The 27,627-nt window shown below is 41.5% G+C and overlaps 2 protein-coding genes across 3 annotated transcripts in view; one reads left to right on the top strand and one right to left on the bottom strand.

The window, feature by feature from the left end:
- glrx (glutaredoxin (thioltransferase)) lies at positions 1-21,300 on the top strand. Of its 2 annotated transcripts, none has more exons than XM_034167115.1 (3): positions 1-250; positions 2,369-2,501; positions 20,846-21,300. In XM_034167115.1, the coding sequence occupies exons 1-2, from the start codon at positions 44-46 to the stop codon at positions 2,480-2,482; spliced, it is 321 nt and encodes a 106-aa protein (XP_034023006.1). In that variant the 5' UTR covers positions 1-43; the 3' UTR covers positions 2,483-2,501; positions 20,846-21,300. The 2 variants fall into 2 exon arrangements, with proteins under 2 accessions (XP_034023006.1, XP_034023005.1); XM_034167114.1 differs by having other exon boundaries at positions 7-250; positions 20,857-21,300.
- Positions 19,402-27,627, bottom strand: part of rhobtb3 (Rho related BTB domain containing 3) — a 27,917-nt gene continuing 19,691 nt past the window's right edge. Inside the window, exons 4-6 of the mRNA XM_034167113.1 lie at positions 25,272-25,438; positions 24,235-24,331; positions 19,402-20,995 (exon numbers count right to left, since the gene is read on the bottom strand). Of these exons, the coding sequence (XP_034023004.1) occupies positions 20,877-20,995; positions 24,235-24,331; positions 25,272-25,438 (383 nt within the window). The 3' untranslated portion in view covers positions 19,402-20,876. The remainder of the gene's footprint in view (positions 20,996-24,234; positions 24,332-25,271; positions 25,439-27,627) is intronic.

Below are 27,627 nucleotides of genomic sequence, written 5' to 3'. Positions count from 1 at the left end.
TGGAATGAATCGGCTATTTTTGTTTGTGACGTGCTGAGTTCAAATGGCGGAGGAGTTTGTCAAAGCTAAAATTAAAGGAGACAAAGTCGTGCTGTTTACGAGGCCGTCGTGTCCGTACTGTATTATGGCCAAAGATGTTATGTCCAAATACAAGTTCAAACCTGGACATTTGGAGTATGTGGACATCGGCGCACAAAAAGATATGGGCAGCCTGCAGGACTACTTCCTGGAATTAACCGGGGCCCGCACGGTAAGTCTGGAAATAATCTGATACAGACACGTGACCTAACACGACCACAACACGACAGCTGTGTGTGTCTAAACCAGGGGTGGCCAAGTTCGGTCCTGGAGAGCCACATTTCTGACACTTAGTTGTCTCCCTGCTCCAACACACTGAAAGAGTCTTTCATTGGATTCAGGTGTTTTGTGTGACCGAACTTGGCCACCCCTGGTCTAAACGGCAACATAAAAGCTCAGAGTACACCCATAAACCACCAGAGGTGTCGCTGTGTAGCCAAAGTTTTGTTTCTATTTGATTAAACGTGTCTCGCTTAAACTTTATGTAAAAAGTTACAATAAATGCGGGGGCTAGTTGCGAGATTAAAAGGTTTCAGTTTGAAATAAGAGCATAATTTCTAATTCTGTATATACTTTTCGATAACTGACATGCGCCTTCATCTGTGGAATCTGTCAGGTTATTGATCTGGTGATCAACTTTTCAGCCACAGCCTTCGAAGTGGAAAATGGAAGAAGCTGAAGGAAATGACATGTTTAAGAAGGGCCCACAAGTTCTCAGTAGCGTTTAATTGACATAAAGAGTAGACACCGCATTGGTTGCTGAGTAGCCCGACAACCAGTGTCACAGACCGAATGGTCCGCCCCTAAAATTCAGTCCCCCTTTTGTATCTGCGCATGCGTCATTTCGGACCACAGCAGCATGTCTGAGGTTTTAAGGACCTTACCCAAGTGCCTTTGTGATTTTCAGATGGGAAAAGCTGTTGTGTGGGCCGCTGAAGAGGAGGTACTGCTGGCTCACCACCACCGGATGGCGCCCTGCTTGGAGTGCGGGCTTCAAGCACAAGAGGGCGCCAGAACCACTGGGAGTGACAGCCGTCAATCATCCTCAACACCAGCTGTCACTCATCATCTCATCATCACCATCACCATAAAGGCCGGGTGGCGACTCCACCTCCTCGCCGAGAAATCTCCTACGATACAAGGTAATCTCTCTGCTGACTTATCCGTCAAATAATAATCTGATCTGTTTTGCAGCTGTTTTTTCCTGGTGGTATTTCCTTGACTGGATTTTCGGAGCTGCACGTGTGTATGATTGGAGGTGGAGGCTCTCCCTCCACAAGAATCAATAATCAAGGTTGCTGGGTGTGAGGATTCACACTCACTACCTTCTGTTTTTTCTGCCAGCAGTACCAGGGCCGACAACGGAGGACAGAGACCACCTGGGGACTCGGGGCTTGGCGGCTTCGGTGTTCTTCAGGCCGTTGGTGGTAGAAGCGGTGTGGGTCCCGGCTCTTCGTTCATCTGAGGTCTCCTATCTTCGAGCCTGCCCGCAATCCTCTTGTGTGTGATTGGCAGTACCTTTGTTTATTTTACGTTGTGTTCTTGTGCAACATTAAATTGTTACTCCTTCCCTTATCCATTGTCCGTTCATTAGCGCCCCCTGTTGTGGGTCCGTGTTACGACACCTTCCCAACAAAAGCACTAGATCTGTGTGTCTAAAATGAGATGATCTGGGTTATTTCTGGTCCATATGTCACAGAGGTGTTTGACAAGCTGTGACATAAATACATCATAATGCATGCACTGGTGCCTCACAGCAAGAAAGTTGTGGGATGGCTTCCTGCCCTTTCTGTGTGGAGTTTGCATGTTCTTCCCATGTCTGCATGGGTTTCCTCCGGGCACTCCGGTTGCCTCCCACAATTAAAAACATGCATTTTCAGGGTCTGCTCCTTTCTCTGCCCATGACCAAGGCAGCGTCTCTACATCTGGAGTTGGTCCCCGGGAATTGATGATGACATTCAGAGGCAGATCAAGTGGTCTGGAACACTGATAACCACTGTAACAGGGTTACAGTGTAACTCAGACAGGAAAAATTAATCCCTCCTTGTCCCGTTTGGCAGTGCGTCGTCCAAATCGCCCTTATGAACAAGCTGCCCCTGCATAGAAATAAGGTCAGAAGAACACTCACTTGCCACATAATTGTTCTCACTGTATATATACACTGTGCAAAGGTTTTAGGCACATCTCTACAATAGGGAGTGGTTTAGTTTTGTATATTATTGCATATCAATGAAAATCATAAATGGCCTAACTTGCAGCTGCATCCTTGTGCCTGTTGTTTCAAATGTAGGTCCCACGGGTTTTCATTGGTGATAAGTGTGTTGGAGGTGGCAGTGATGTGGTGGAGCTGCATGAGAGTGGTGACCTGGAGGTTATGCTGCAGGGTATCAGAGCCCTGCAGTGACCTACTAAAAAGTTTCCAGGTAGACACAATTTATTATATGCACACACTTTGCATCTTTGCCGCTATTTGTTAGACATATGGAGTGTGGTTCAAATACCTAGTAAAAATAGCCAGAACATTAAAGTGTGTATCACTAGTAAATAAAATGTCAAATGAGCTGACTTTTCTAAATAAATAATTTTAAATTTGTTGCCATATGCCCAGAGAAATTATGCCATAAACATGGGGAAATTAGCATGATTTCACCTGCTTCTGATAAACGCTCATAAACGTCTGTGAGGAATCTGAATTTTGGTGACATCATCTCAGGTCATGTCCCTCAAATGAATGGGGGGAAAACATAATTTTTTAAGTGTAAAATATGTTTTTGTGTGTGTGTGTACTTTGATGGTGAATATGTTAAAATCATTAAAATGTGTGTTCTGCAAGAATGTAGTCATCAGAAAGTTTTATTGCCATATGAGTGAACAAGTTCACAACATTAGGAAATTGCTGCGGTACTTGGTGCTAACATTAAAAAAAAAGTCGTAAAACAAGTAATATATAATAAAACTTTACACTATAACAATGTTACAAAATGTACAGAATGTATGAGCTAAGATAAATAAGTGGTGATTATTGCAGCAATCTAGCATTCTAAATGTTTTTGTTGATGAGGCTAACAGCAGAGGGGAAAAAAACTTCATATGGCGGGAGGTTCTGGTCCGAAGGGACCGTAGCCTCCTGCCTGAGGGGAGGAGGTCAAAAAGGCTATATCCAGAGTGAGAAGGATCGGCTCTGATCCGACCTGAACGCCCCAGTGTCCTGGAGGTGTACAGGTCCTGAAGAGATGGAAGGTTGCAGCCAATCACTTAGTCATACAACTATTGTCTTGTTAGGTGGACAAATTTTCCAAAGATAATATTTTGAGGAGGAAAGTGGGAGGTTTTTTTTTTTTTTTTAAGGAGCAGAAGTGAAGCTGACCACAGCTTTTAATTGTCTTTAAAAACGGATGCAACCACAGATTATATCTTCTTTTTGTGAAATTTAACAAAGGATGTTACCTCTCCCGAAAGTGTGGAACTGGCCCTGTTTGTGGTTTGTGCTGTGGCGTCGCGTTAAACTTAGCTAAACCACAATGTTGCATGCTGGACACCAATGAGTCTTGCTGACAAACATACTTCTGTGATCACGAGTCAGTCATATGAGTGATGGCTGGTAACAGGAAAACCATGATGTGGATCAGCTTCCAGACATTTTGTGTTATTGGCTATGCTGAGCTAAACCGATGGCTAAGCTAAGTGAAGCTACCAGGAGACGTCCACAGAAGGCTGTCGATGAACGCTGTTTTCCTGGGGAGACAACACAGCGCCACACGGTGGAGTTCTACATGGCTCTGTATGTGACCACGACTGGAGTGAAATCAGACACTACTTTTGAAGTATGTGATCATTATTGTCTTATTGAGACGTATGCAATGTTTTTTTCTAAATACATGGCGGGTTTACAAAGAGGCAGAGACAACCAAATGTTGATAGCAAAATACAGGAATTTGATTTGATTTGAAAGACAGATTAAAATCAGATTACATTTGGAGAGAAAAAAACCCAGCCCAGATTAACTGTATACTGGAGTAGACAGGGAATACTCAGCACCTGAGGTTACGTCACTCGCTAAAAATAGCTCTGAATCCGTGTACATTTTTCAGACATTACATTTTTCAGTTTGTTTCCACCACAGATTAGTTTTAGTATTATCATTATTAAAAATAATGGATGAGTCCTAAAGAATCTTAACTTTGCAAATGAAATCCTTCCAAGTTGGACTATTAGTAATTTTATGGCCTCTTTCACAGGGCTCCTCCCCCGTGTGTGTGTGTGTGTGTGTGTGTGTGTTGTGTGTGTGTATGTATATGTGTGTGTGTGTATGTATATGTGTGTGTGTGTATGTATATGTGTGTATATTTTTTTTTTTAATAAAATTGATTGGCGTGAGAAATGCCCTTTAATCAGAATCAAATTTATTGGCAAATAAGTTCTCACATACAAGGAATTTGATCAGGTTATTACGCAAAGGTTTAAAGGTCACCTGCTGGGAAAACGAGATCAACAGTAACTTGGGCAAACCCGTAGAGAACACAGTGACCACAAAAAATGTGCACACCTGCTAATATGAAGATAATTAATAGTTGCTGAAAAGGGTTGTGGTCAGGGGGTGCTACATTATCCCAGTAGGTTTTCTTCCTTTGTGTGTATTGCAGTGCTGGTCTTCATCGCCACCAGACCCAGGCTTTGAAAATTCCTAGGCTTTTCCAAAGTGGAGGCATGTACCCTGAGCAATGCCCTGAGCGAGTGGATCGGTAGACAAGTTCATCCCTTCCACGTTAAGACAATAACTCAAAAACAATAAATGGTATCAAGCAAGTAAGTCTGTAAATTAAAGAGGCATACGAGGTCTGTTAGAAAAGTATCCGACCTTTTTATTTTTTTCAAAAACCATGGATTTGAATCACGTATGATTGCATCAGACAAGCTTGAACCTTCGTGCGCACGCGTGATTTTTTTCGCGCCTGTCGGTTGCGTCATTCGCCTGTGAGCAGGCTTTGTGTGAGCACTGGTCCACCCCTCTCGTCGTTTTTTTTTTGCATGGCGCGTTGCTTTGCGCCATGCAGCTCCACCACGACGCGCGGAATTCCGCTCCTCTTTCCATGACAAAAACTCCTGTAACAGTGGAATGTGCCAGTTCATTTCTAAACTGGACGCTGTCTTGATCCGGTATGTCGTCTGACTAGCACAGGAATTGTGAAAAGACATGGACATCAGCACATTAAGACAGACGTGCGGAGGAGTTCCGCGCGTCGCGGTGGAGCTGCATGGCGCAAAGCAACGCCGTGATGAAGCCTTCCAGGACATGTTGGGGCATGTCCAGCTCATTCACAATCGGATAATCACGTGACTGAAAAGCAACCGGAATCCATCTGAAATCCACCTGAAAGCCGTTCTGTGAGACCAACATGGAGGTGGTTTTGTGCCGCATAATGAACGACTCTGTGGCGCGTCCCTCCGCCTTTCTTTCCATGAAAAAAAAACTGTAACAGTGGAATGTGCCGAAAAAGTGCTGATGTCCACCGGATCAACAAAGCCTTCACGTTGGAAATGATCTGGTTGTTTCAGCGAGGTCTGAGCCTGTCGATCGGCGCTGGGAGCGCGCCGCACTCTCAGCAGTTGTGGGCCGTCCTTAAAGCGGCAGTAACACTCCTTAATCTGTATAATCCCCATAAAATCGTCCCTGAAAGCCATATTAATTTTCCAAACGGTGTCCACCTGGAGGTCTCTCACAGTTTCTGGAAAAAAATTGATGTAGCAAAGCTCCAAATCGTTCAGACATTTATTCGCAATAAAAAAACGACGAGAGGGTGGACCAGTGCTCACACAAAGCCTGCTCACAGGTGAATGACGCAACCGACAGGCGTGAAAAAACTCACGCATGCGCACGAAGGTTCAAGCTTGTCTGATGCAATCACACGTGATTCAAATCCATATGGTTTTTGAAAAAAATAAAAAGGTCGGATACTTTTCTAACAGACCTCATATTCTCTGTGCCGATTACAGCTTACGGTTTGGAAGGCAGAAATAGAAATAAGTGAGTGCATTGGTCCATCCCTTCCAGTTTGTGCAAACAACTAAAAAAATGCTAAATCTTACCATCTTATAACTCGCAAAATTACAAAGGGCACATAATGAGGATGGACATTAATTCATGGAGAACTTTGATGCACCAGATCAGTTGAAAAAGCATTTTTTTGTTTTTCCTTTGCAGTGATGTTTTGGCCTCACTGCATGTGCTTTGTGTGTTTTTCTGTGCACTGTGCCCTTCCAGCCAGTGGACACATTAGGCTAGAAATCATGGGGAGACCTTGATGCCCACTAAGTGAGAAAATACAGGATGAAATATACAACAGAACCGGAAAGTAAAACTGTAAAAAATGGACAGAATGTGTAGCTTAGAATGATGGCAAATTATTTTATCTTGATGGCTAAATTCAAAATTTGCAATAAATTTATATGGCACTTTCAAGCTAAATATTCAAAGTGCTCTACATAATAAAACATGAAGGCACAACAATTTAACATCCATAACAACAATATAAAAATAAATTTTCTATACCTGCCTATACCAGTTAAGGGTCACGGGGGAGCTGGAACTGATCACCAGTGGTCATTGGGTGAGAGGTGGGGTACACCCTAAACCAGTCAATCGCAGGGCCACATATAGACAGACAAACACATTCACACTCTCACTTATGGTCAATTTAAAGTTTCCAATTCATCCAAACTGCATGCCTTTGGAAGTGTGAGGAAGCTTGACCACCTGACAGGAACCCCACTTAAAGATACAGATGGGAAGTGTCCCAAGGACCTTCTCGCTGCAAGTCAACAGTGCCAACCACTAAGCCTCCATGCTGCCCAGTATAAATGTTCTCAGTACAACTGAGAACATGGTGCCATTTTGGGACCAATTGTGCTGAACTACTGAACGAACCTTTTATGTTTTCAACATTTTTTTTTTTTAATCATTTAACCACATACAGCAACACATCCAGGTACAGGTACTATCAAAATAATGAATGGTCGAGCTTTTAATCACAGAAATAACTCTGGTGTCACTTTACTCAAATTGGCAAGTGACAGTGTTGAACTTTAACTTTGTACCTCTGTTACTGAACACGTCCAGGCTGCTTGGGGTTTTTTTATGGACATACATTGCGATCGGACAGAACATTTTATCTGATGTAAGCAAAAATCCGTTAAACAAAATCCGTTATATATGGTGTTTATTACATGGAAAAATACACAAAAACATGGCTTATACGATGACGGTTTAGTGAGTTTTACTGTACGTAGGACTGAACAGTAAATTTACCTCTCAAAACTTTGACGATCCCACATGGTTGACTTTATTTTCCCAAATTTTTCTTCTGTTTGGATCTGAAGGGAATCTATATAATAAATAAATAAAATAATTGGATTTACATGCAGAAAGATTAACAGCGAATGCTATTTTGAACCCAAGATGGCACCACGAGTCACGTGACTTTTTTCTTGATTCGTCATGTTGCTACTCTTTGAATAAAGGGACTCTAGGGTCGGCAGCCCTGCTCCTGGAGATCACTTGCTCTGCATGTTTTCCACATATACCTTGAGGTAGACCTGAGTTTGAATCCTGCTCATCCTGTCTGTCTGGCTCCTTGTACAAGACACTTACGAATATGCATCGTCTCAGTCCACCCAGCTGTAAATGGGTACCATGCCTGCTTGACAAAGTACTCTGCATGGGACTGGTGTCCAGGCGGAATCATGGTCTCATCTGCTTCACGTTACGGAATTCAGAGATAAACGTGGCACAAATTGGCCTATACACGACTTACTCCTTCCTGCAGTCACACAGCTGGTGTCTTCTAGTTCTTGATTGGCTGAGCACAGTCTGACTTGATTAACTAGCTGTGGGTGGAGCAGGGAGAGGTGAAAAACGTACAGGGCAGGTGATATTCGGGAGCAGGACTGGTGAACTCTGTATTAGAAATGAATAAAATGCATAGTTTTTTTTTTAACTAAATTCTTGGATTGAATTATGCTATGAGTTTTTTTTGTTTGTTTGTTTTTTTGTTTTGTTTTTTCAGAGCCCCCACCTTTTTTTTCCAAGGGTCACTCACATCACTTTTATTCAAATATGGGTAGGCAGATCAAGCGCTGCCAACATTGCGACAGAAGAGCAGCAATTTTGGGGCTTTAAAATGACTTTCAGGTTTCTATAGAAAACCTGTGGTGACATCATGCAGAGATTCTGTGTGGTTGTGTATGTGGTTGTCACACATGTAGACTATTTGTTTTTTGACATTGAAGTCACACCAGTCACAAAAAATGCCAGCATCTCATTGTCTAGCGGTTGCATGATTATTTGTTTCCTCCTGTACCTGTTCCTCATCTTGCCAGATGATGATTTTATCTGTGCATTATTTTCCCAGTTATAGCTCAGAATTACTTCATGCATTGTGAAGTCACTGCTAATGATTCTGTTCCTAAAGTCTAAGTCACAGAAATGTATGAGTAACAGAAACTAAGTTTGTGTACGTTTTCATTCTGTACAAATCGTTTTCTCATTAAATGCGTTCGTTGTCAGCTAATGTCCAGCAAGTCCATCGGAAAGTTTTGTGCGGACATCAGAGGAAGAGCTTCTCCAGTGGTTGCACAATTAATTACTGTTTTCCCCTGTACTTGTTCCCTGGTGAACATCTCATAGACGTTAGTTTTAGACGTTTGTCGTCTTCCGTTCGAGTCTGGTACCGCTGCACACCCGCATTCGGTGTTTGTCCACTCATTCCATCAGAGCTCCAAACGAGAATGTGATTGGAACAGTCAGCAAGAAAAGGACATGCTGCAGCTGCTGCCCCTTTGACGCCCAAGGCGAGTCATTCACTAAATAAATTGGTAGCAGTAAGCTCTCATTAGTGTAGAAAAAAAAGGAAAGGAAATGAAAAGCCAGAGACAGAGCTTGGAGAGAGGAAAGAGGCTTAGTGGTAAAGACAGGAGTTATTTGTCTGACAGGAGTTATTTGATAGGACAAGAAACTCAGGAGTGGAAAAAAATTAAGTTTAATGCAACCAGAACACAGACTGACATGTCCTCAGGTTGCATTTTTCTTTCTGAACGTCTTTATTCAGTGTCAGACATCATGTTATCTACAGTGTGTATCATGTCGGTTCAGTAGGAATTGCAGCACCTTCTGTCTCCATGGGTATGGATGGAATACTGAGGTGCATTTTGTTTCACACTTTGCTTTCACTTCTTTTACAACACTAGATTGGAATTCATTTAAGATGCACTCTATAAAACTTTGAAACTTCCCCACTTCATGTTTTCTTCATTTGTTGTAAATGTAGTCTCAATGAATGTTTTCATATCTTCATAATGTAGAACATTAGCTATATGTCACATGTGACATAGTGAAACAAAAAATAATGAATCTGAAAAAGAATAAGAAAATAAATGTGGAACTCTAAAAGGAAATGAATATTTCAGTGAGGCAAATAAGTATTTGAAAATCTTGATTCTCCAGGGAAGTCATTGTTTTTCTGCCTTTCTTCTTTGCTCAACTGTTGGCGCAGTTCTTAGGAAATGGAAAAAACACAAGATGACTCTCAACCTGTCAATCAAAGTGGTTAGCACTGTTGCCTCACAGCAAGAAGGTCATGGGTTCGATTCCCACCAATGGCCTTTCTGTGTGGAGTTTGCATGTTCTCCCCGTATTTGCGTGAGTTTCCTCTGGGTGCTCCAGTTTCCTCCCACATTTAAAAGACATGCAGGTTAGGTGAATTGGAAACTTTATAACTGTCCAGGTCTCCTTTGCAAAAGAGATCTTGATCTCAGTGGGACTAATGCCTGATTCACACGACAGGATTTTAAAATTATCTGTAGGTTTCCAAAACCTGAGAGACCACACACGTGAAGATAAAAAAATCATAGATCTAACAGGTTTGGTTGTACAGTGTGTGGTGTTCAGCCACACGGTAAAGAAAACACACCACACATGAACAGATTTCACACACGAACATTCCCAGGTCAGACAGGAAATCTCGCAAAATCTCTAGAAATTAAACGTGGCTTCAGAGTAAACAAACTGAGATAGTTTGTGGACTATTTAAAACAGAGGGGAAAAAAATATACAAAAAGAAAAGGTGTTCTTTAAAGGAGTGGAGACAGTATGACCACTGGACTTTCTGGTAAGTCAGAACAGCTGTTATGATTTTATTTTCCGCTCCCTGCGTCCGTCACCTCGCTTTCTGATTGGCTGCACGTCGCATTCAGCAGGCTGCGTGCTCGTTTGTGGTCGGAGGACACAACACGCTGCGATATCGGGCCAAGACAATCCAACACTATTTGCGATAGGAGCGCCCCTGACGTCCTTCCGAGCAGATCAGAGCGCTCTGAACACACCACACACGGCGGGAATATCTGATAAGATTATCTTTAGCATCATCACGATTGTCGGGGCATCCGTAATGGCCCAGTCACACGGCACTTAATGAAAGGCAATAAAGCCCAAATGAAACAAGAAAGCTGTACTTTCATTGGCATCGTTTAACCTTCGCCCAGCTTCGTTCCTGCAGCTGGCGCTTCATCAGGGTTTTTAAACTGTCGAAAAATTTGAACGAAGGGCAACGAAAACCTCAGTTTCAGTATTTCATTTTGCTGTCATTCTTGACTTTTTTTTTTTTTTTTTTATCATTTGCTTAGTTTTTGTAACGTTGGCGTTGAGTTTGACCTTGTTTGACCACCTGAATGTTTTCACACAGTGCAGAAGCCGCTTTGTGAGCGCTGCTGCTGACGCTGCATTCATGTACCATCGGAAATTACAGGGCAAACAGCCTGTTTGCTTGGATTTTTTAGATCTGGGTGGGGGGTCAGTTTCACTGGGCTCAGGCACCTTATGTAGGCCAGAATTAATCTTTTGTGTGGATACAATTATTTTGCCACAAGCAACTGCTGAATTTGAAACAGCAATAAAAGTTGTCATTTCCAACGGTTATTGAACGCAGCGGCAGCAGCGCTTGCATTCGCTTATTATTTTATTATTATTTTTAAATATAACAATATGAATGTAGGAATGAGAATCCAGCCCATATGTACATGTGGCAACACGTAGATAATTCAAATGATTATATAAGAGTTGTTCAGGAAGGCAGAATTCACGTTGTGGATCAGCTGCAGCTCGTGGAAATAACCGCACATGGGGAGTCAATGCACGGCGTTCACACGCACTGATCATTTTACTGCTCTGATATATTCAATCATCTTTACACTTATTTATTCCCCCTTTTGACAGTTTTCTGTTATATATATATATATATATATATATATATATATATATCTTAGTAACGTAATGCAGTGATCACAGCACACCAGAGGTGTTTCTTTTTTGTTTGTTTTTTTTAATGGAGAAAGACGGAGCGCGCAGCGTGTCGTCAGACAGTGAGGATTCTGATAATGGAGATGATCCCTCTTTTGTTCTGGACGAAGAACAGAGCAGGTGGTCCACTGACGTGCACACAGATCTCCACAGCTTCTGTTTGTAGTTTCTCCAGGACTCGGCGCAATGATTTCCATCCCAGCACTGAGTCCTGGAACGCAGAGATGCAAACACACACTGCTCCAGCTGTAGCTCCAGGCGCGTTTCATTTAAAGCGTCGAGATCAGCGTTAGCTTCGGTTTCATTTTGTTCCTCTTTCATCCCTTTTGCGCTCTTGCGTCGCAGGCTATTTGGTGATAAAGCTCTTTTGTCCACCTTTTCTCAACGAATTGTGACTTTTTTCCATTCGTTCAGGAATCGCCGTCTGACTGGTCCATAAGATTGTCGGAAGGGGAAGATCGCTCACATATTGGCCTAATTATCTTGCCGTGTAAACCAGGCTTAACCTAGTTAAAGGTTAAATTAGAAAATTCAAATCTTCCTCGGCCTGGGACTCCATGCAAGATCTCGCCTCGTGGTGTAAGGATGATTCTGAGAAAGCCCAGAACTACATGGGAGGACCTGGTTAATGACCTGAAGAGAGCTGGAACCACAGTCACAAAGATTACATTAGTAACACACTATGCAGTCATGGTTTAAAATCCTGCACGGCAGCAAGGTCCCCCTGCTCAAGCCAGCACATGTCCAGGACTGTTTGAAGTTCACCAGTGACCATCTGGATGATCTAGAGCAGGGGTGAGCAACTTGTTCCAGAAAGGGCCAAGAGGGTGCAGGTTTTCTTTGCAGCCACTGACTCCACCAGGTGATTTCGCAGATTAATATCACTTTGAGCAGATGGAATTAGTTAATCAGTGAAATCACCTGGTGGAGTCAGTGGCTGCAAAGAAAACCTGCACCCTCTTGGTCCATTCTGGAACAAGTTGCCCACCCCGATCTAGTGGAGGCATGGGAGAAGGTCATGTGGTCGGATGAGACCAAAATAGAGCTTTTTGGCATCAACTCCACTCGCCGTGTTTGGAGGATGAGAACAACCCCAAGAATACCATCCCAACAGTGAAGCATGGGGGTGGTAACATCATCTTTGGGGGTGCTTTTCTGCAAAGGGGACAGGACGACTGCACCGTATTGAAGGGAGGATGGATGGGGTCATGTATCGTGAGATTTTGGCAAACAACCTCTTCCCTCAGTAAGAGCATTGAAGATGGGTCGTGGCTGAGTCTTCCAGCATCTCATTGACCTTAAACACAAAGCCAGGGCAACTACTGACTGGCTCCGTAAGAAGCATTTCAAGGTCCTGGAGTGGCCTGGCCAGTCTCCAGACCTGAACTCAGTAGAAAATCTTTGGAGGGAGCTGAAATTCGATGTTGCCCAGTGACAGCCCCAAAAACTGAAAGATCTGGAGAAGATCTGTAGGGAGGAGTGGACCAAAATTCCTGCTGCAGTGTGTGCAAACTTGGCCAAGAACTATAAGAAATGTCTGATCTCTGTAATTACAAACAAAGGTTTCTGTACCAAATATTAAGGTCTGTTTTTCTATCTTTGCGACTGTAGTCTCAGACTGTGGTCTCATCTTGTGTTTCTTCCATTTTCTAATAATTACGCCAACAGTTGTTGCCTTCTCACCAAGCTGCTTGCCTATTGTCCTGTAGCCCATCCCAGCCTTGTTGAGGTCCTCAATTTTGTCCCTAGTGTCCTTGGACAGCTCTTTGGTCTTGGCCATGGTGTCTGCATGTCTCTTATTATTTGTCTGTCCGGCTGGATGGACGCAATTCATACTGATTGTAGGTACATAATGTACTTGTATTCTACATTAATCTCCCTCTGAATATCCATAGCCATTTATTTATTTATTTTTTAGATTTGACCTTTGTCATGTGACCGACATGAACAAAATGTCATGGTCAACTATAGACAAGGTGTTAGTGCAAACTAAAGCAGTGCATGCTAAATTCTGTTTCCAAAATACAGAGTAACTCAAATGAGAAATTTCTTTTGAACACTGCCATTTGTAACACTGGCAGTGTTTGACTGTTTGCTTTGTATCTCCAGTTCTGGAACGCTGTTGGTGTACGATTTACAACCCCAATTCCAATGAACTTGGGATGTTGTGTAAATTGTAAATAAAAGCAGAATACGATTTGCAAGTCCTCTTCAACCTATATTCAATTGAATACACCACAAAGACAAGATATTTAATGTTCAAACTGATAAACTTTGTTGTTTTTGTGCAAATATTTGCTCATTTTGAAATGGATGCCTGCAACTTTTTTCAAAAAAGTTGGGACGGGGAAACAAAAGACTGGGAAAGCTGATGAATGCTCAAAGAACACCTGTTTAGAAACAGGTGAGTGTCATGATGGGTATAAAAGGAGCATCCCCAAAAGGCTCAGCCATTCACAAGCAAAGATGGGGTGAGTATCACCACTTTGTGAACAAGTGCATGAAAAAAATAGTCCAACAGTTTAAGAACAATGTTTCTCAATGTTCAATTGCAAGGAATTTAGGGATTCCATCATCTACAGTCCATAATATAATCAGAAGATTCAGAGAATCTGGAGAACTTTCTACACGTAAGCGGCAAGGCCGAAAACAACATTGAATGCCTGTGACCTTCAATCCCTCAGGTGGCACTGCATTAAAAACCAACATCATTGTGTAAAGGATCTTACTGCATGGGCTCAGGAACACTTCAGGAAAACCATTGTCAGGTAACACAGTTCGTTGCTACATCTACAAGTGCAAGTTAAAACTGTACCATGCAAAGTGAAAGCCATACATCAACAACATCCAGAAACGCTGCCACCTTCTCTGTGCCCGAGCTCATTTGAAATGGATAGATGGACAGATGCAGTGTGGAAAAGTGTGCTGTGGTCTGATGAGTCCATATTTCAAATTTTTTGAAAATCATGGACATTGTGTCCTCCGGACAAAAGAGGAAAAAGACCATCCAGATTGTTATCAACGCAAAGTTCAAAAGCCAGCACCTGTGATGGTCTGTGGGTGTGTTAGTGCCCACGGCATGGGCAACTTACACATCTGTGATGGCATCATAAATGCTGAAAAGTACATCCAGCTTTTGGAGCAACACATGCTGCCATCCAAGCAATGTCTTTTTTAGGGACGTCTTTGCTTATTTCAGCAAGACAATGCCAAGCCACATTCTGCACGTGTTACAACAGTGTGGCTTCGTAGTAAGAGTGCAGGTACTAGACTGGCCTGCAGTCCAGACCTGTTGCCCATTGAAAATGTGTGGCACATTATGAAGCGCAAAATACGACAACGGAGACCCTGGACTGTTGAACAACTGAAGTAGTACATCAAGCAAGAATGGGAAAGAATTCCACCTACAAAGCTTCAACAATTAGTGTCTTCAGCAGGCATCCATTTCAAAATGAGCAAATATTTGCACAAAAACAGTTTATCAGTTTGAACATTAAATATCATCTTTTTGTGGTGTATTCAATTGAATATAGGTTGAAGAGGATTTGCAAATCATTGTATTCTGTTTTTATTTACATTTTACACAATGTTCCAACTTCATTGGAATTGGGGTTGTATTAGTTCATTCTGTGGTGATGGGTATCATTCTGGGTCCTGAAAATCACTGTAGGTGATTAGTTGGATCTCATTCTAGGCTATTCTTTCCTGATTAATTTTCTTGTTTGTGTGAACAGTATTCTCTCAGAATGGATAAAAAGCTAAGATTAATTGGACATTATGTATGTACAGTACTGTCAAGAAAAGAGGACAGACAAGTTGCTGTTACTGTGGTGGCCTGTGTCCAAACTGACTTCTAATTATTTGATAAATAAAACACTGCATTTGATTTGATGAATCTTTGGACCATTTTGTGATGTTCCTACATAGTCAAATGGAGGCCCAGCCTTGTTTTTATAACCAAGTTCCATTTTTTGTTCATATGTATGTTTTAACCTATTAGTGCTGAGTGGGACATAAGCATCATTAAACAAAAACAACCAATAGAATACAAGAGATATATCAATTTCATTAAGAAAATAGTATTGATCTTCATTTTCTTGCAAATGCCAATTTTCTCTCTATATCTAAGCTTGATTAAGGATATCAATGAGGTGATGGCACCTGCTACCAGTGTTTAATTCCTGTATGATTCTGTTTGCAAGTCGTGCTTCATTTTTTGAGAGAATACAGTGATTGTCAGTGATATTTTAATTTATAATGACTATAATGGCAAGATCTTCACCTTTCTTTAATTATCTAAGTTCTATATCATATATCAATGTAGGTGGCGCTACTGCCACCAGTATTTGCCATCTGTATTATCTTTTCTGAAAGATATGTATTTTATTTTTACAGCCATAAAAATAATAGTGACCTATGTTTGGATTTGCAATGAATGCAAAGGCAAGGTCTACATCTTTCCTTGGTTAGCTTATGCTCGATATGGTATATAAATTTAGGTGGCGCCACCTGCCACCAGGGGGCACTTTCAGCCTGTCACTCGGTCCTAAAATAATAAGCAGGTAAAGATATATGAACATGCCAAAGGGCATGTTTGTATCACAAAGTGTATTATTTTCCAACTTAGCAGTTAGACAATTAGGGGAAAATTATGCAAAGAGAAATGGATCAAGAACATGTCGTAAGTGTCCCTTAAAATTATAGGAAGCTTTTAGTTGCAGTTTTTGCCACTGAAGTTAATCCTACTGGATACTGGATTTGCTTGGGTCATTTATGTTTCACAGTTGGGATGGGACTGAATACACATAATAGGCCCTGTCTTGACACCCAAAACACACTTGCACTTTACTGCTACACTTTACTAAGTACGGGATGCATAGTCTGAATGCAGAATAGGATGGTGCACACCTGGGTCACTTAGTCATGGGAGTATTTTGGGTATAACATGAAATAAACCCGGGGTGGCTTACTGGTTAACATTGATGCCTCACAGCAAGAAGGTCGAGGGATCACTTCCCGCCCTTTCTGTGTGGAGTTTGCATGTTCCCCTTGTGCCTGTCTGGGTTCTCTCCGGATCCTCCGACTTCTCCCCACATCCAAAGACATGCAGGTTTGGTGGATTGGAAACTTTAACTTGACCATAGGCCTGCATGTGTGAATGTGTGCATCTGTCTATATGTGGCCCCGTGACAGACCTGCGTCCTGTCCAGCGCATTCCCTGTCTCATGCTCTAAGACTGCTGGGATGGATGAAATAACCCCAAGCTCATGAGAAGTTTTCTGTCAAGTTGATGTATCAACACAAACATGTCTCAGCATGCCAGGAAGAGAGGAACCACCAAAGCTCCCTGAGGTAAAACAGTAAGGTGAAATACTGTATTTTTCCATGAGTGTATTTTTTTTTTTAACTTTTGTTTGTTTAATGGTTATGTACAAGCAGAGTGCCGGTGCATTGCAAATCTGCTCATGTAACGCACATCTAATATTGCACTGTATAAATAGCAGAACTTTGCACTTGTGCAATTCCTTGCTATGGCCATATGATGGCAATGCTGCCATCATTGTACCTGGCCACAGATCATTTTAGGATCAACACACCCATGGGTGCACAAGTGACTACAATTCTACTTGCTGTTTGCACAACATGAGCACAAATTTGAACTGCATTGATTGCACACGACCAACTGCACTTGCCTTGTGCTATGAGCTGCTTTGTGCCATGTAGAAGACAGTGTGTATGTGTGTGTTGCACTGTTTAATCTGGTTCCTTTTGTACAGTATTACATTTTGACTGAACATTTGAAACTATTCATGTTTCCAAATAGTGGATTAAAGGAGTGAACCCACCTATGGCAGCGTGCTATGTGACACACTCTGACCCCGCTTCTTAAACAGTGTACCTCGACACGTTTGTCTTTTAGACGTGTCATAAATTAGGTGGCACTGTGTCGGAAGTTTAAAATTGCCAAATTTCAGCACCAGAGCTGTCTGTCTCGGTTTCCTTCTATAGCCTTCTGTGACTGAATGATTTAAATATACCACAAAACCTCCGCACCTCCAAGATAACAAAACTACATTTCGCCATCATGGACTTGACGCTGGAATAGGTCCGTGTGTATGTGACTGTCTGTGACTGTGTCCACTGCATGGTCTGTGCCCACGTCCTACCAACACACAAGGATGAGCACATCTGTTGTTTTATGCATTTATTTATTTTTAACCAGTGACAGTGTTTTCAAATTTCGAACACATCCACGATGCTGCAGGGGGAAAGTTGTGGGTGTGTCCAGAAGACAAACTGACTGCTCCAACACACCAGGAATGTTTTCTTTCACAAAGTCTGTTGTATTGCTGATCGTGGTAGGCAGGTTCACCTCTTAAGGTGCATATACTCCCCCCACCTCCCTTTAACTTGAGGCCATCTTAGATTTCTTCAAACAAGCCACATTCTTTAGGGCCCCTTCACACATAGTACAAATCAGGGCACATCATGACAGCTCGTATGAGCGAACCATGATAACATCAAGCTGACATCGGGAGGGACACGTGGTCGGGCAGGTGTGAATGATCCTGCTGTGATGTGTTGTGCATGGTCATGCATGACACCGTCGCAATGTTTAACCACATTGCGCAGCTGCTGTGGAAAAAAAAATATATGCCACCCACGGGATATAAACCCACAATTTACAAAAGCTCTGATTGCCAGCCAGAAACTTTACCACTGTGCTGCCATCGCTGTCCTATGAAAGGTGCAGAAAAATGGCAGAAATCAACAAAGGGATAGACGCATTTAAAAAAAATATACCACACACCATAAAAACACCACATTTCATTGAATCCCTCTTATTGAGCGAACAATACAAGTATGAACTGTTCCTCTGTAAATGACCCATGGTCACAGACAGTCATGTAATGACATGAATGGAGCAGTGCGCTCTTATCATGTCCACATCTACTGGCCTGGCGTGTCCAGCCAGCCCTGTGTGTGTCCGGCCCAACACGTGTGACCTGTGGACGGCACACCACAGGACAGACACCCTGTCATGTGGAACAGAGCTCACGTGGGTGACATGACATTCAGATCATCCGCTCCGTGTTATGATCTGACTGTCCGTTTCAACTGGGGCAGTCTGTTAATGTGTGTGCCGTGCGCTCACTCTCTGCAGCCCATCACAACAGCGATATATGATTTTATGTATGTCCACATGAGGACAGCAAGCAGACGCATGTCACAGTGGACAGTTGTAAGTTCATGTCCGTCCAAACACGGCACGTGTTCCCCAGCCATGAGTGGACAGTTGTAAGTTCATGTCCGTCCAAACATGGCACTTGTTCCCCAGCCATGACATCCTGATCAACAGCTGCGGCTATTGGCGGACACGTCCCCTGTAGGTCAGCGCACACACCGTGTCACTCTGTTCCTGTGTTGTATGATCATTTCTTTTTAGTTATTTTTACTGCTGTTAAGTTATCGTCCCCCCATCTGCAACACATCCGCCACGTGTTGGGGATTTGGGGGGGTGGAGCCTAACACACGCACAATTCACACACACACACGGCGCATGTGTTGCGGGGGTTGGCTGACACTCTGGCACTCCACGTGTGCGTTGCTGTTTTGCAACACCACACTCGTGGGGCCACTTGAACCAATTTTATATCCAGCTTTAAAGTGATCGTCTGCTCACTATTTTCATGGTAACAGCGCAAATGGCCACACATTTCTTGTAAGTGCCAAGCGGGCAGTGTTTGATGTTCATGTGTGTCACCTGGAATTTGGCCAACACCTGCCGCGAGAGGGATCACATAGGCTCTCACAGGGCATACTCTTTCAGCCACTGGTGTGCACAAATAGTTGTAGCAACAGGTGTACGAAGCATTGGAGGCAGCTCCGATTTTACACATATTGCATACGATTCCTGCTTCATGTGCAGTTTAGCCACATTCATACTATGTGTGAAGAGGTCCTAAGTTTTACAATGCAGCGGCTCGCTGGTTAAAAATACATGGAGTGCTACAACCAAAACGTGTCTCTACTGTGCAGACAGTCTACTGCTGCAGTACATGCAAAGTACTGCAGGGATTCAATAAAAATGCATATGCACTTGGTATGGTATGAGTTTTCTTGAGTTGGAGAGTAAAAAATAGCTGCGATATGTTTATTATTAGTCTGCTTTTGGAATCATTTTGTGAAGGCTTAATATCACAAAATGAATTATTTGGCCCAACAAGAGTATTTTTTTAATAGCCACATACACCAAAAATTTACAAAAATAATTACAGCACCAAAACAAAAACCATCATGGTTTAAAAAAATACCTTAACATAAAATAAAAATAAATATCGTTTGTCCAACCAGAGGCAGTGTTTTTTTTAATGTACCAGCTGTTCATGATGTGGTTCTCCATAAATCTTTGCATCATGTACTGAAGGTTTTCGCCTGTACAGTATGTCATTTTGGCAAAAAATAAAATATTAAACAATATATTATTGCAAACTGAATAATTTCAGCATTATTTCATATCAACCTGTAAAGAAAATGGTTCAAAGCCCAGCTCAGTCAGTTTCAAAGTACATTCAGTTTATGTCTATAAAATGTCAAATTTATGCATAATTTACTGTGACACATAAATTTCAAGCCATTTCTGATTTAAAATTTGAAATATTCTCTTTGACAGACATGAGCAAAAGGCATTCCATCTCAGATTAAAATAAATCAGCCTGGGCTCTGAGACGCTCTCCTGTTACTGAAACAATCTAACTGCAAAATAAACTAAATTGAATTGGTCCCGTTCGTATGCTCAAGTGACTTTTTTTTTTCCCCCTTTTTAAATTTTTGTGTGTTTGATTAAAGATCAGAATGAGCATGACTGTCCTCCCACTCATTCCACTTTATCCATTTGGCTGAAATACTAATCAGTTCGTATTTATTCCATCTTAAATAAAAATAAAAACTGCTTGTGGACAAGTTCACATTTTGGAAATCGGTCACAGGTGCATCATTGGTTAATGTTGAATTAAAGATGTCGCCGTCCTGTGTCGAGTAGAGAAGACGACACGTTTTCATTCAGCGTCACTGCTTTGTCACCCTGAACTGACTGTTCCCGTTAGTTCAGGCCTGAAACATCCTGCAGGGATGCAGTTTTCTCACACAGTTGTGGGTTGTTGTTGTATCTGCACTCGGTGTGTTCATCTGAAGTGAATTTTGCGTGTGCGAGTTTAAGCCTGGCATTGTCCTCTGAGCCTCCATCCTGCTAAACGATGCTGTACCGCTGGTTGTGGCGTTGATGATGTCCTCTGCAACGCTGTCCCTCTGAATCTGGTTTTTGACCATCAGGACGGCTTATAAGAGAAGTTCCTTTCCTGATGTGCACATCCTTTGACATCCTTTCCTCTCTTATTTCCTTCTGTCCCCCCCCTGTGTCTTTGCAGGGTTCCACTTCCAGTCGCTGTCACATGACTATGCAGCGGGACTTGCGTAGTTTGCGGCGACGCTGTTGGTACTCGCTGAGCTCCTGCAGATAGCCCCTGGACGGCCAGCGGAGCCTCTCCACCTGCTCCCGCTCCTCTTCTAGAAACATACAAATACTCATTATAAACGCTAATCTTATTGTCAACAGAGCGACAGAATGTTGGACTGAGAAAAACGTCACAGTTATGTTTCCTTGGCACACGTTCACTAGTGCATATCATAAATCACTCGACTGCTGCCATAAAAACCGACAAGGTTGTTAACCCTGACAAGCAAGCATAAGCCAACAGTGATGATGTCACTTTAAATGTATACGCTGGCCTTTTCTCCATCTGTGCCCTTCAGTACCTGTCCAAAGCCTGCTTATGACTGAACAATAAAACATGATAATATTCCTTTCTGCAGCAGTGTCTCTGTTCTCGGGCTCTTCACATACACTGAGGTCCACAAGTAGCTGGATAGCAGCACAGTTGTAATTTTACCTCTGTACACCACCAGAGTGCAGCTGAAATGAAACCATCAAGATGTACTTCTACAGCTTTAGCTTTAATTCAAGGGGTTGAACTCTATCTATCTATATATATATATATATATATATATATATATATATATATATATATATATATATATATATATATATATATATATATATATATATATATATATATATATTACAACAAATCACTTTTCCAGACAATTTTCTTTTGACAAGTTGGGCGATGGATACATGTACATTCATACATGTCAACCCCTCTGAGGGTCCACCTGTATAACCAAGTAATAAAATCAACACAAAATCCTTATAATCTCCTAAATTGCACCAAAATCAGTTTTATTACAGTACACACAACTGCATAGCAGTATCGCATAACTGGGGTTTTGTCCATATATTAATAACTAACACCAGGGATCTCCATGGGCTCTTTTATGGTGGAAGTCCTCCACAATTAAATCCTGTTGCTCCACAGTAAAATTACTTGCTGTCAATAAAACAATGTCTACAAGTACATTGTAGGTATTTTGTACAAACTCGATATATTTCCCGTAAATATAGTGTCATACAGATGTTCTATTTTTTACAGAAACAAGAACTCGGAGTAACAAATCACTGCTCCTAACAATCTTTGGCCCCACCATCTGAGACTGCTCTGCCCTACGATTGGATATTGGAAAACCATGTGACGGTGAACCAATTCTGATCGAACGCTCACATTGCGCACATCATCACAGCTTCTATGAGGAGTACAAAGATGGTGGATTCCTGGCCGAAAGTACGCGGAGTTAAGAAAAACAGTTAAAAAAAAATAAATTTACAACAGAAAACCCTGAATATCCATAAGACTTTATTTGTACGTCCGTATGACTCTGAAACTCGGAAAAATCTGTATAATTTACGAACAGTCCGTATAGGTTGACATGTATGTACATTTCCAAGTCACTGAATAAGTCTTAGACTTCATTTCTATCAGTTATTAACAAATGCAAATACTTCAGTATGGATGTAGTAGGCAGTTGTCAAAGCTGACGAGTGAGGAAAGCCACCAAGACACCTATGGCAACTTACAGGTTTCAGTGGCTGTGATTGGAGAAGCTGTGCTCAGTGAAGCGTCTGTCATGCACCACCGGTTATACAGCTTCATGTTGGAGTGGACGAGAGGGATTTCTTTAAGAGATGACATTTCAGCCACAGGTTGACGCCTGGGAAATTCAGTCTAGATTTGTTCTGTTGTCTTGTATTCTTTTTTGTCTCCATGGTAGTGATGTACAGAGGCACAATTGCAGTTCTCACTGCATAAAATCTTACCAGCTGAGATATTATTACAAGTATATGTGACACATTAAATATACTGTATACTTACTGTGGAGGCTCGTCTGCCCAGTCTGCTGTCACTACTAATGGGAATGTTGTCTCAGAAACTATAAAAGGTTTCAGACCATATAGTGCAGCAGACAGGCAAAAATAAGTGTGCATATTTGTAATAAGAGAGAAATTTGGCACACACATTCTAAATTAACTAAAGTTTAATTTCAGACATTGAGGTATCCTGGAGCTGACTTCCAATGACCTACAGGGGTCAATGAAGAATTACACAGGGGTCAAAATTGCCATGAAAAGTAAACTATATTATGTGTCTAATCATAAAGATTCCAAATGGTATAGTGTGGCCTATCTTTGATTGAATGCAATTTATTAGTTAATAGGGTTTTAAAAGGAATAATTTGAACCATGTCATGTTTAGTTATCACATTATGTGGTAACATGTCATAGAATCTAATGGACATCAACATTGTTTGACCTTTACTTCGGAGATGAAGCATTCAACACAGTCAAAATTATTCCATTTATTAATCCTACTAGCTTTTTACCAAAATTGGAGCTGCTTTAACGTTTGACACCTGTACAACATGAAATCAAACTTTGTTGCAGTTTTTGCTGTTTTTACCCCATAACATTCACTCATAGATAGTCCAAACGATCCCTTATAGGAATCTTCCATGATCAAAAAATAATGTGGAATACTTTTCAACAGCAATGAGGATTTATTGAGATGATATTACAATAGTTTTGACCATTTGAAGAGTGATTCCTTCCTGGATGGTGATGATTTCTTCATCTGGAGTGGGTTCAAGATCTTTTTCTTCCTCCCAGCTGCTGCAGGTCAGCGATGAGGGCTTCGTCAGTGCAGAAGATTCTGGCCCAATCTGAATTGGCAGTAAGGATCTAAAAGATCGCATCCAAAAACTTTCGAATCGGCAGGAATCTTCCACACAGAATCATCCGCCTTCATCGCTGACCTGCAGCAGCCGGAGGAGGAAGAAGAAATCGTCTAGAATCTTCTGCACTGACGAACCCTCGCAAAATTAACTTTTTTAGGTAGTCTACAATTTCGGGGTCCACAACTTGACCGCGAGTAAAGCTGAATCACGACTTGTGCGTGTGTAAGTAAATGGGGCGCACCTGTATGTTGTTAATTTGACAAAATCAAGACAATACAACCAGTCCAATAATCTATAAGGTAGGTAGCCTATGATGTAAAAGACTTCATTGTTTAAAAAAAAAAAAATCTTTTGGTTTAAGAGTTAAAACGGTAAAAGGGTGGAAAAAACCCTACCTTTTTCTCTAACAATCGTACAGTATATTAGGAAAACAGCTGCTGTCCTGTATCTCAGTACAGTGTAGTTTTAAAATGAAGTCTGGTGCTCTTTGAAAGGCTAAAGCCGGCAATTTAAATCTAAGTTTATACGTCCATTTAAAATTTATGTAAGAATCACCGAGTTATGGTTATTTCAAGTTTTCAGAGTTTTGCTAAATTAGTGGGAAAAATCAAGATACTGACCTGAAAGTTCCAGGAAGTCCGGTTTGTGACTGAAGATCAGGTAGTTGTTTGCGATAAAGTGGAGCAACCACATGTACAGCTGTTCTGCATTATGGCACTGAATACATTTAAACAGATGACAAAGAACAATTATTAGCTTTACAGCAAATACTCACAGGAACCACAAAGGGAGGGAATAAATCAAAATGTTTATTTAAAAAAAAAAAAAGTCAAAGCAACCCTACAGTAAACTATTACACATCCCAAATCATAAAAAGTTAGATGGCATAGAAAATACATTTATGTATTTATTTGTTATAGTGCAGTATTTCCTATGTTGACTTCTCTGTGATTGAACCCAAGATACTTCAGTTTTTGTGTGGTCAACTTCATTTCTTTTGTCAATACGCATTGATTCATGCATTTCAGGCCAAGAATACATTCCAAAAATAGCATTTGCTACTGTATGATGATTCCATTTCACAAAACTTAAAAGATGTTTTGACATTGAAGATATCAAGTGAAGTGTTTCAGGTGTTATTTTTATCCCATTCTTCCTGCAAACACATCTTAAGGTATGCAACAGTACGAGTCACTCGTTGCATTTTTATTTATTTATTTATTTTTTTATTATTTAAAAATTCTCCACATATTTTCCAATAACGACAAGTTAGGACTGCAGGAAGGCCAGTCCAGTACCCATACCTTCTTTCACAGCCATGCCTTTGTAATGTGTGCACAATGTGGTTTTGCAGTGTCTTTTTGAGAAATGCATGGAGGTCCTTTTAAAAAAAAAAAAAAAAAAACTGGAGAATGTGCAAACTCCATACAGAAAGGCCATAGGTGGGAATTGATCCCATGACCTTCTTGCTGTGAGGCAACACTCTGCTTGGGTGGTTGCTATCACCACAGAATTGCCTTCCTTCCCCAACACCATCCAATATCAATCTGTTGTTCACAAAATCAGCTTTGATCCAGAAAAGCAAACTCATTTACCTAATAATTTCAACTGTTGCTCAACCTATGTGTCTGTCCTGGATCATCAAAATTTTACTGACCTTAGCTCGGCGGAGTAATCGAACCACACTGATGCCCGTGGATGCCAGCTCGCGACTGGGCATGCTCTGCAGGTAGGCGCACACACAGACCTCACACAAGTGCTGCAGTCGTTTCACCTGGTACATCTCAGCGCAGACCAGCACAGCCATGGCCTGCAGCACACTGGCTGGGAGCACAAACACAGAGATTACATCATGCAAATCACATCTTATTCCATCAAGGTTTACACAGAGACAAACATTTTTAAATGTGCAGTCTCCCAAACGGATTTAATTTTTTTTCTCTCTTTTATTTGTTTGAAATTAATTTGCAATGGTTGTATTATGACTTCATCCACTTTCACTCAGCTCAGCTGGAGTCAGTGAACAGTGTGGTGCTAATAAGTCACCACTTATGGGTGTGGTGCACGCTCCTCCAGCTGAACTGACCTGTCCAAAATTAAAAATGGCTCATCCAGATTGCAGTAACAACAAAAAAAAAAAGACCAGTGTACTTGTCTCATAAGGATAAGAATCCTAAAGACTTCAGAGCCGTCATTTAAATTCTAAGCTGATAAATTTAACCCATGTTAACACAGTGTGCACAGTGTGTGCATGAGATGTGTGCCTCAGGCACAGCTCAAGCCTTGTGGCTGCTGTAAATTGTACAGAATGTGAACAAGAAAAAAAATAAGTCTGTGGTGCATCCCAGATGGATTTTCCACCCAAGGTGACTGTCTCTGACACCTATGCCACAGGGCACCTTTATTACACCTTAAGATCACCTCCCCAGCCACCTCCAGCATATATAGCATCACTTCCACTGTGCTACCCTGACTTGCACAAACCAGATGATGTCACAATGTCTGAATTAACTGCTTCATTAAGAGGGAGAAAAAAACGTCTCACTGGAGTACGTCGCATGTACCACCAAAATTTCCCAAACATTCCTGGACATTCGTATTGTCAACTGTGTTGGTAGCATGGCCCAAGCAGAGGGTCACCCCTTTTGAGTCTGGTCTGCTTGAGGTTTCTTCCTCAAATCATCAGCTTCCTGTAGGCCCATTAGTAAGGTTAGCCCTTACTTGTGTGAAGCGCCTTGAGGCAACTTTGTTGTGATTTGGTGCTATATAAATGAGATAAATTGAATTTTGAATTTTCATTTTTTCATCCATCACAATTTCTGCAACATAAATATGTAGGTAAGCCTCACCGTGGATGTGGTACTCTTGTTTTGTGAGGAAACACAAACTATATTTTGATTGTTTTTATCAACAGTGACCTGCTGCAGAAACACTACCAGCTCATCACATTCAACATTGATGGCGGCACAGTGGCTTAGTGGTTAGCACTGGTACCTCACAGCAAGAAGGTCGCGAGGTTATTTCTCGCCCATTCTGTGTGGAGTGTGCATGTTCTTCCCATGTCTGCGTGGGCTTCCTCTGGGCACGCCGGTTTCCTCCCACAATCAAAACATGCTTACTTAGGGTCTGTTCTTTTCTCTGCCCCTGACCAAGGCACCGTCTCTACATCTGGAGTTGGTTCCCGGGCGCCAGACAGTGGCAGCCCACTGCTCCTAGTGGTTCGATTGTATCTAACAGTAATCATGACGGGTTAAATGCAGAGGACAAATATCATTATATGTATATATGTACAATGACAATAATGTCTCCTCTGCTTCTTCTTCTTCTGATATACCGAAAATATGGGGACAAGGTTACCAGTACGCGTAACGAATGTCTTATACCAATACTTTGAGAATACTGTGAATCGTATGGACCCCTAGAGTGTACAGCCATTCAAAGTGTGAAGTACGCTGAAATTCCATCATGGAATCACCAATTTGTACATTAACTATGCTGTGGGACACTCCCTCTGGGGAGCTCTAGCATTTTGCTAATGTTTAAGACATAGCAACTATGGCAGTGTGATACCATATGAAATCAATATCGTATTCAAGGGATCCTGTCATCTGGACCAACCAGTCCAATGAAAGGTTGTGCAGAACACAACAGACCATTTTGTCAAACTGTGTCTCAGCACATTAGCCAATACTTACTGATATACACATTTATTCAGTAATTTAGTTTGAGCCTCCCATCAGAGGCACTGATCAATAAAGAACTGATATTTATTAGCATTTTGTTTGAGTTTGGTCCACCAATATGTGACAAAAATACTGAGGCTGAATATATACATTTGTTTAAAAAAAATGTTTTTCAGCCATTTATCACAACAGAAGAATCATTAAAAACTATGACCACCTATGAACTGAACACTCGCCTACATATTTTAGTATGTCAGACTCAAACAAAAACAAAAAACTGATCAGAGCTGCAGATTGATTATCAGTGAGATCAGTATCTGAAAATCTGGG

This window comes from Thalassophryne amazonica, chromosome 3 (genome assembly GCF_902500255.1).
Source record: "Thalassophryne amazonica chromosome 3, fThaAma1.1, whole genome shotgun sequence".
Lineage (NCBI taxonomy): Eukaryota > Metazoa > Chordata > Actinopteri > Batrachoidiformes > Batrachoididae > Thalassophryne > Thalassophryne amazonica.
Note: the sequence above shows the minus strand (reverse complement) of the source record. Positions and strands in the feature narration are given on the sequence as shown.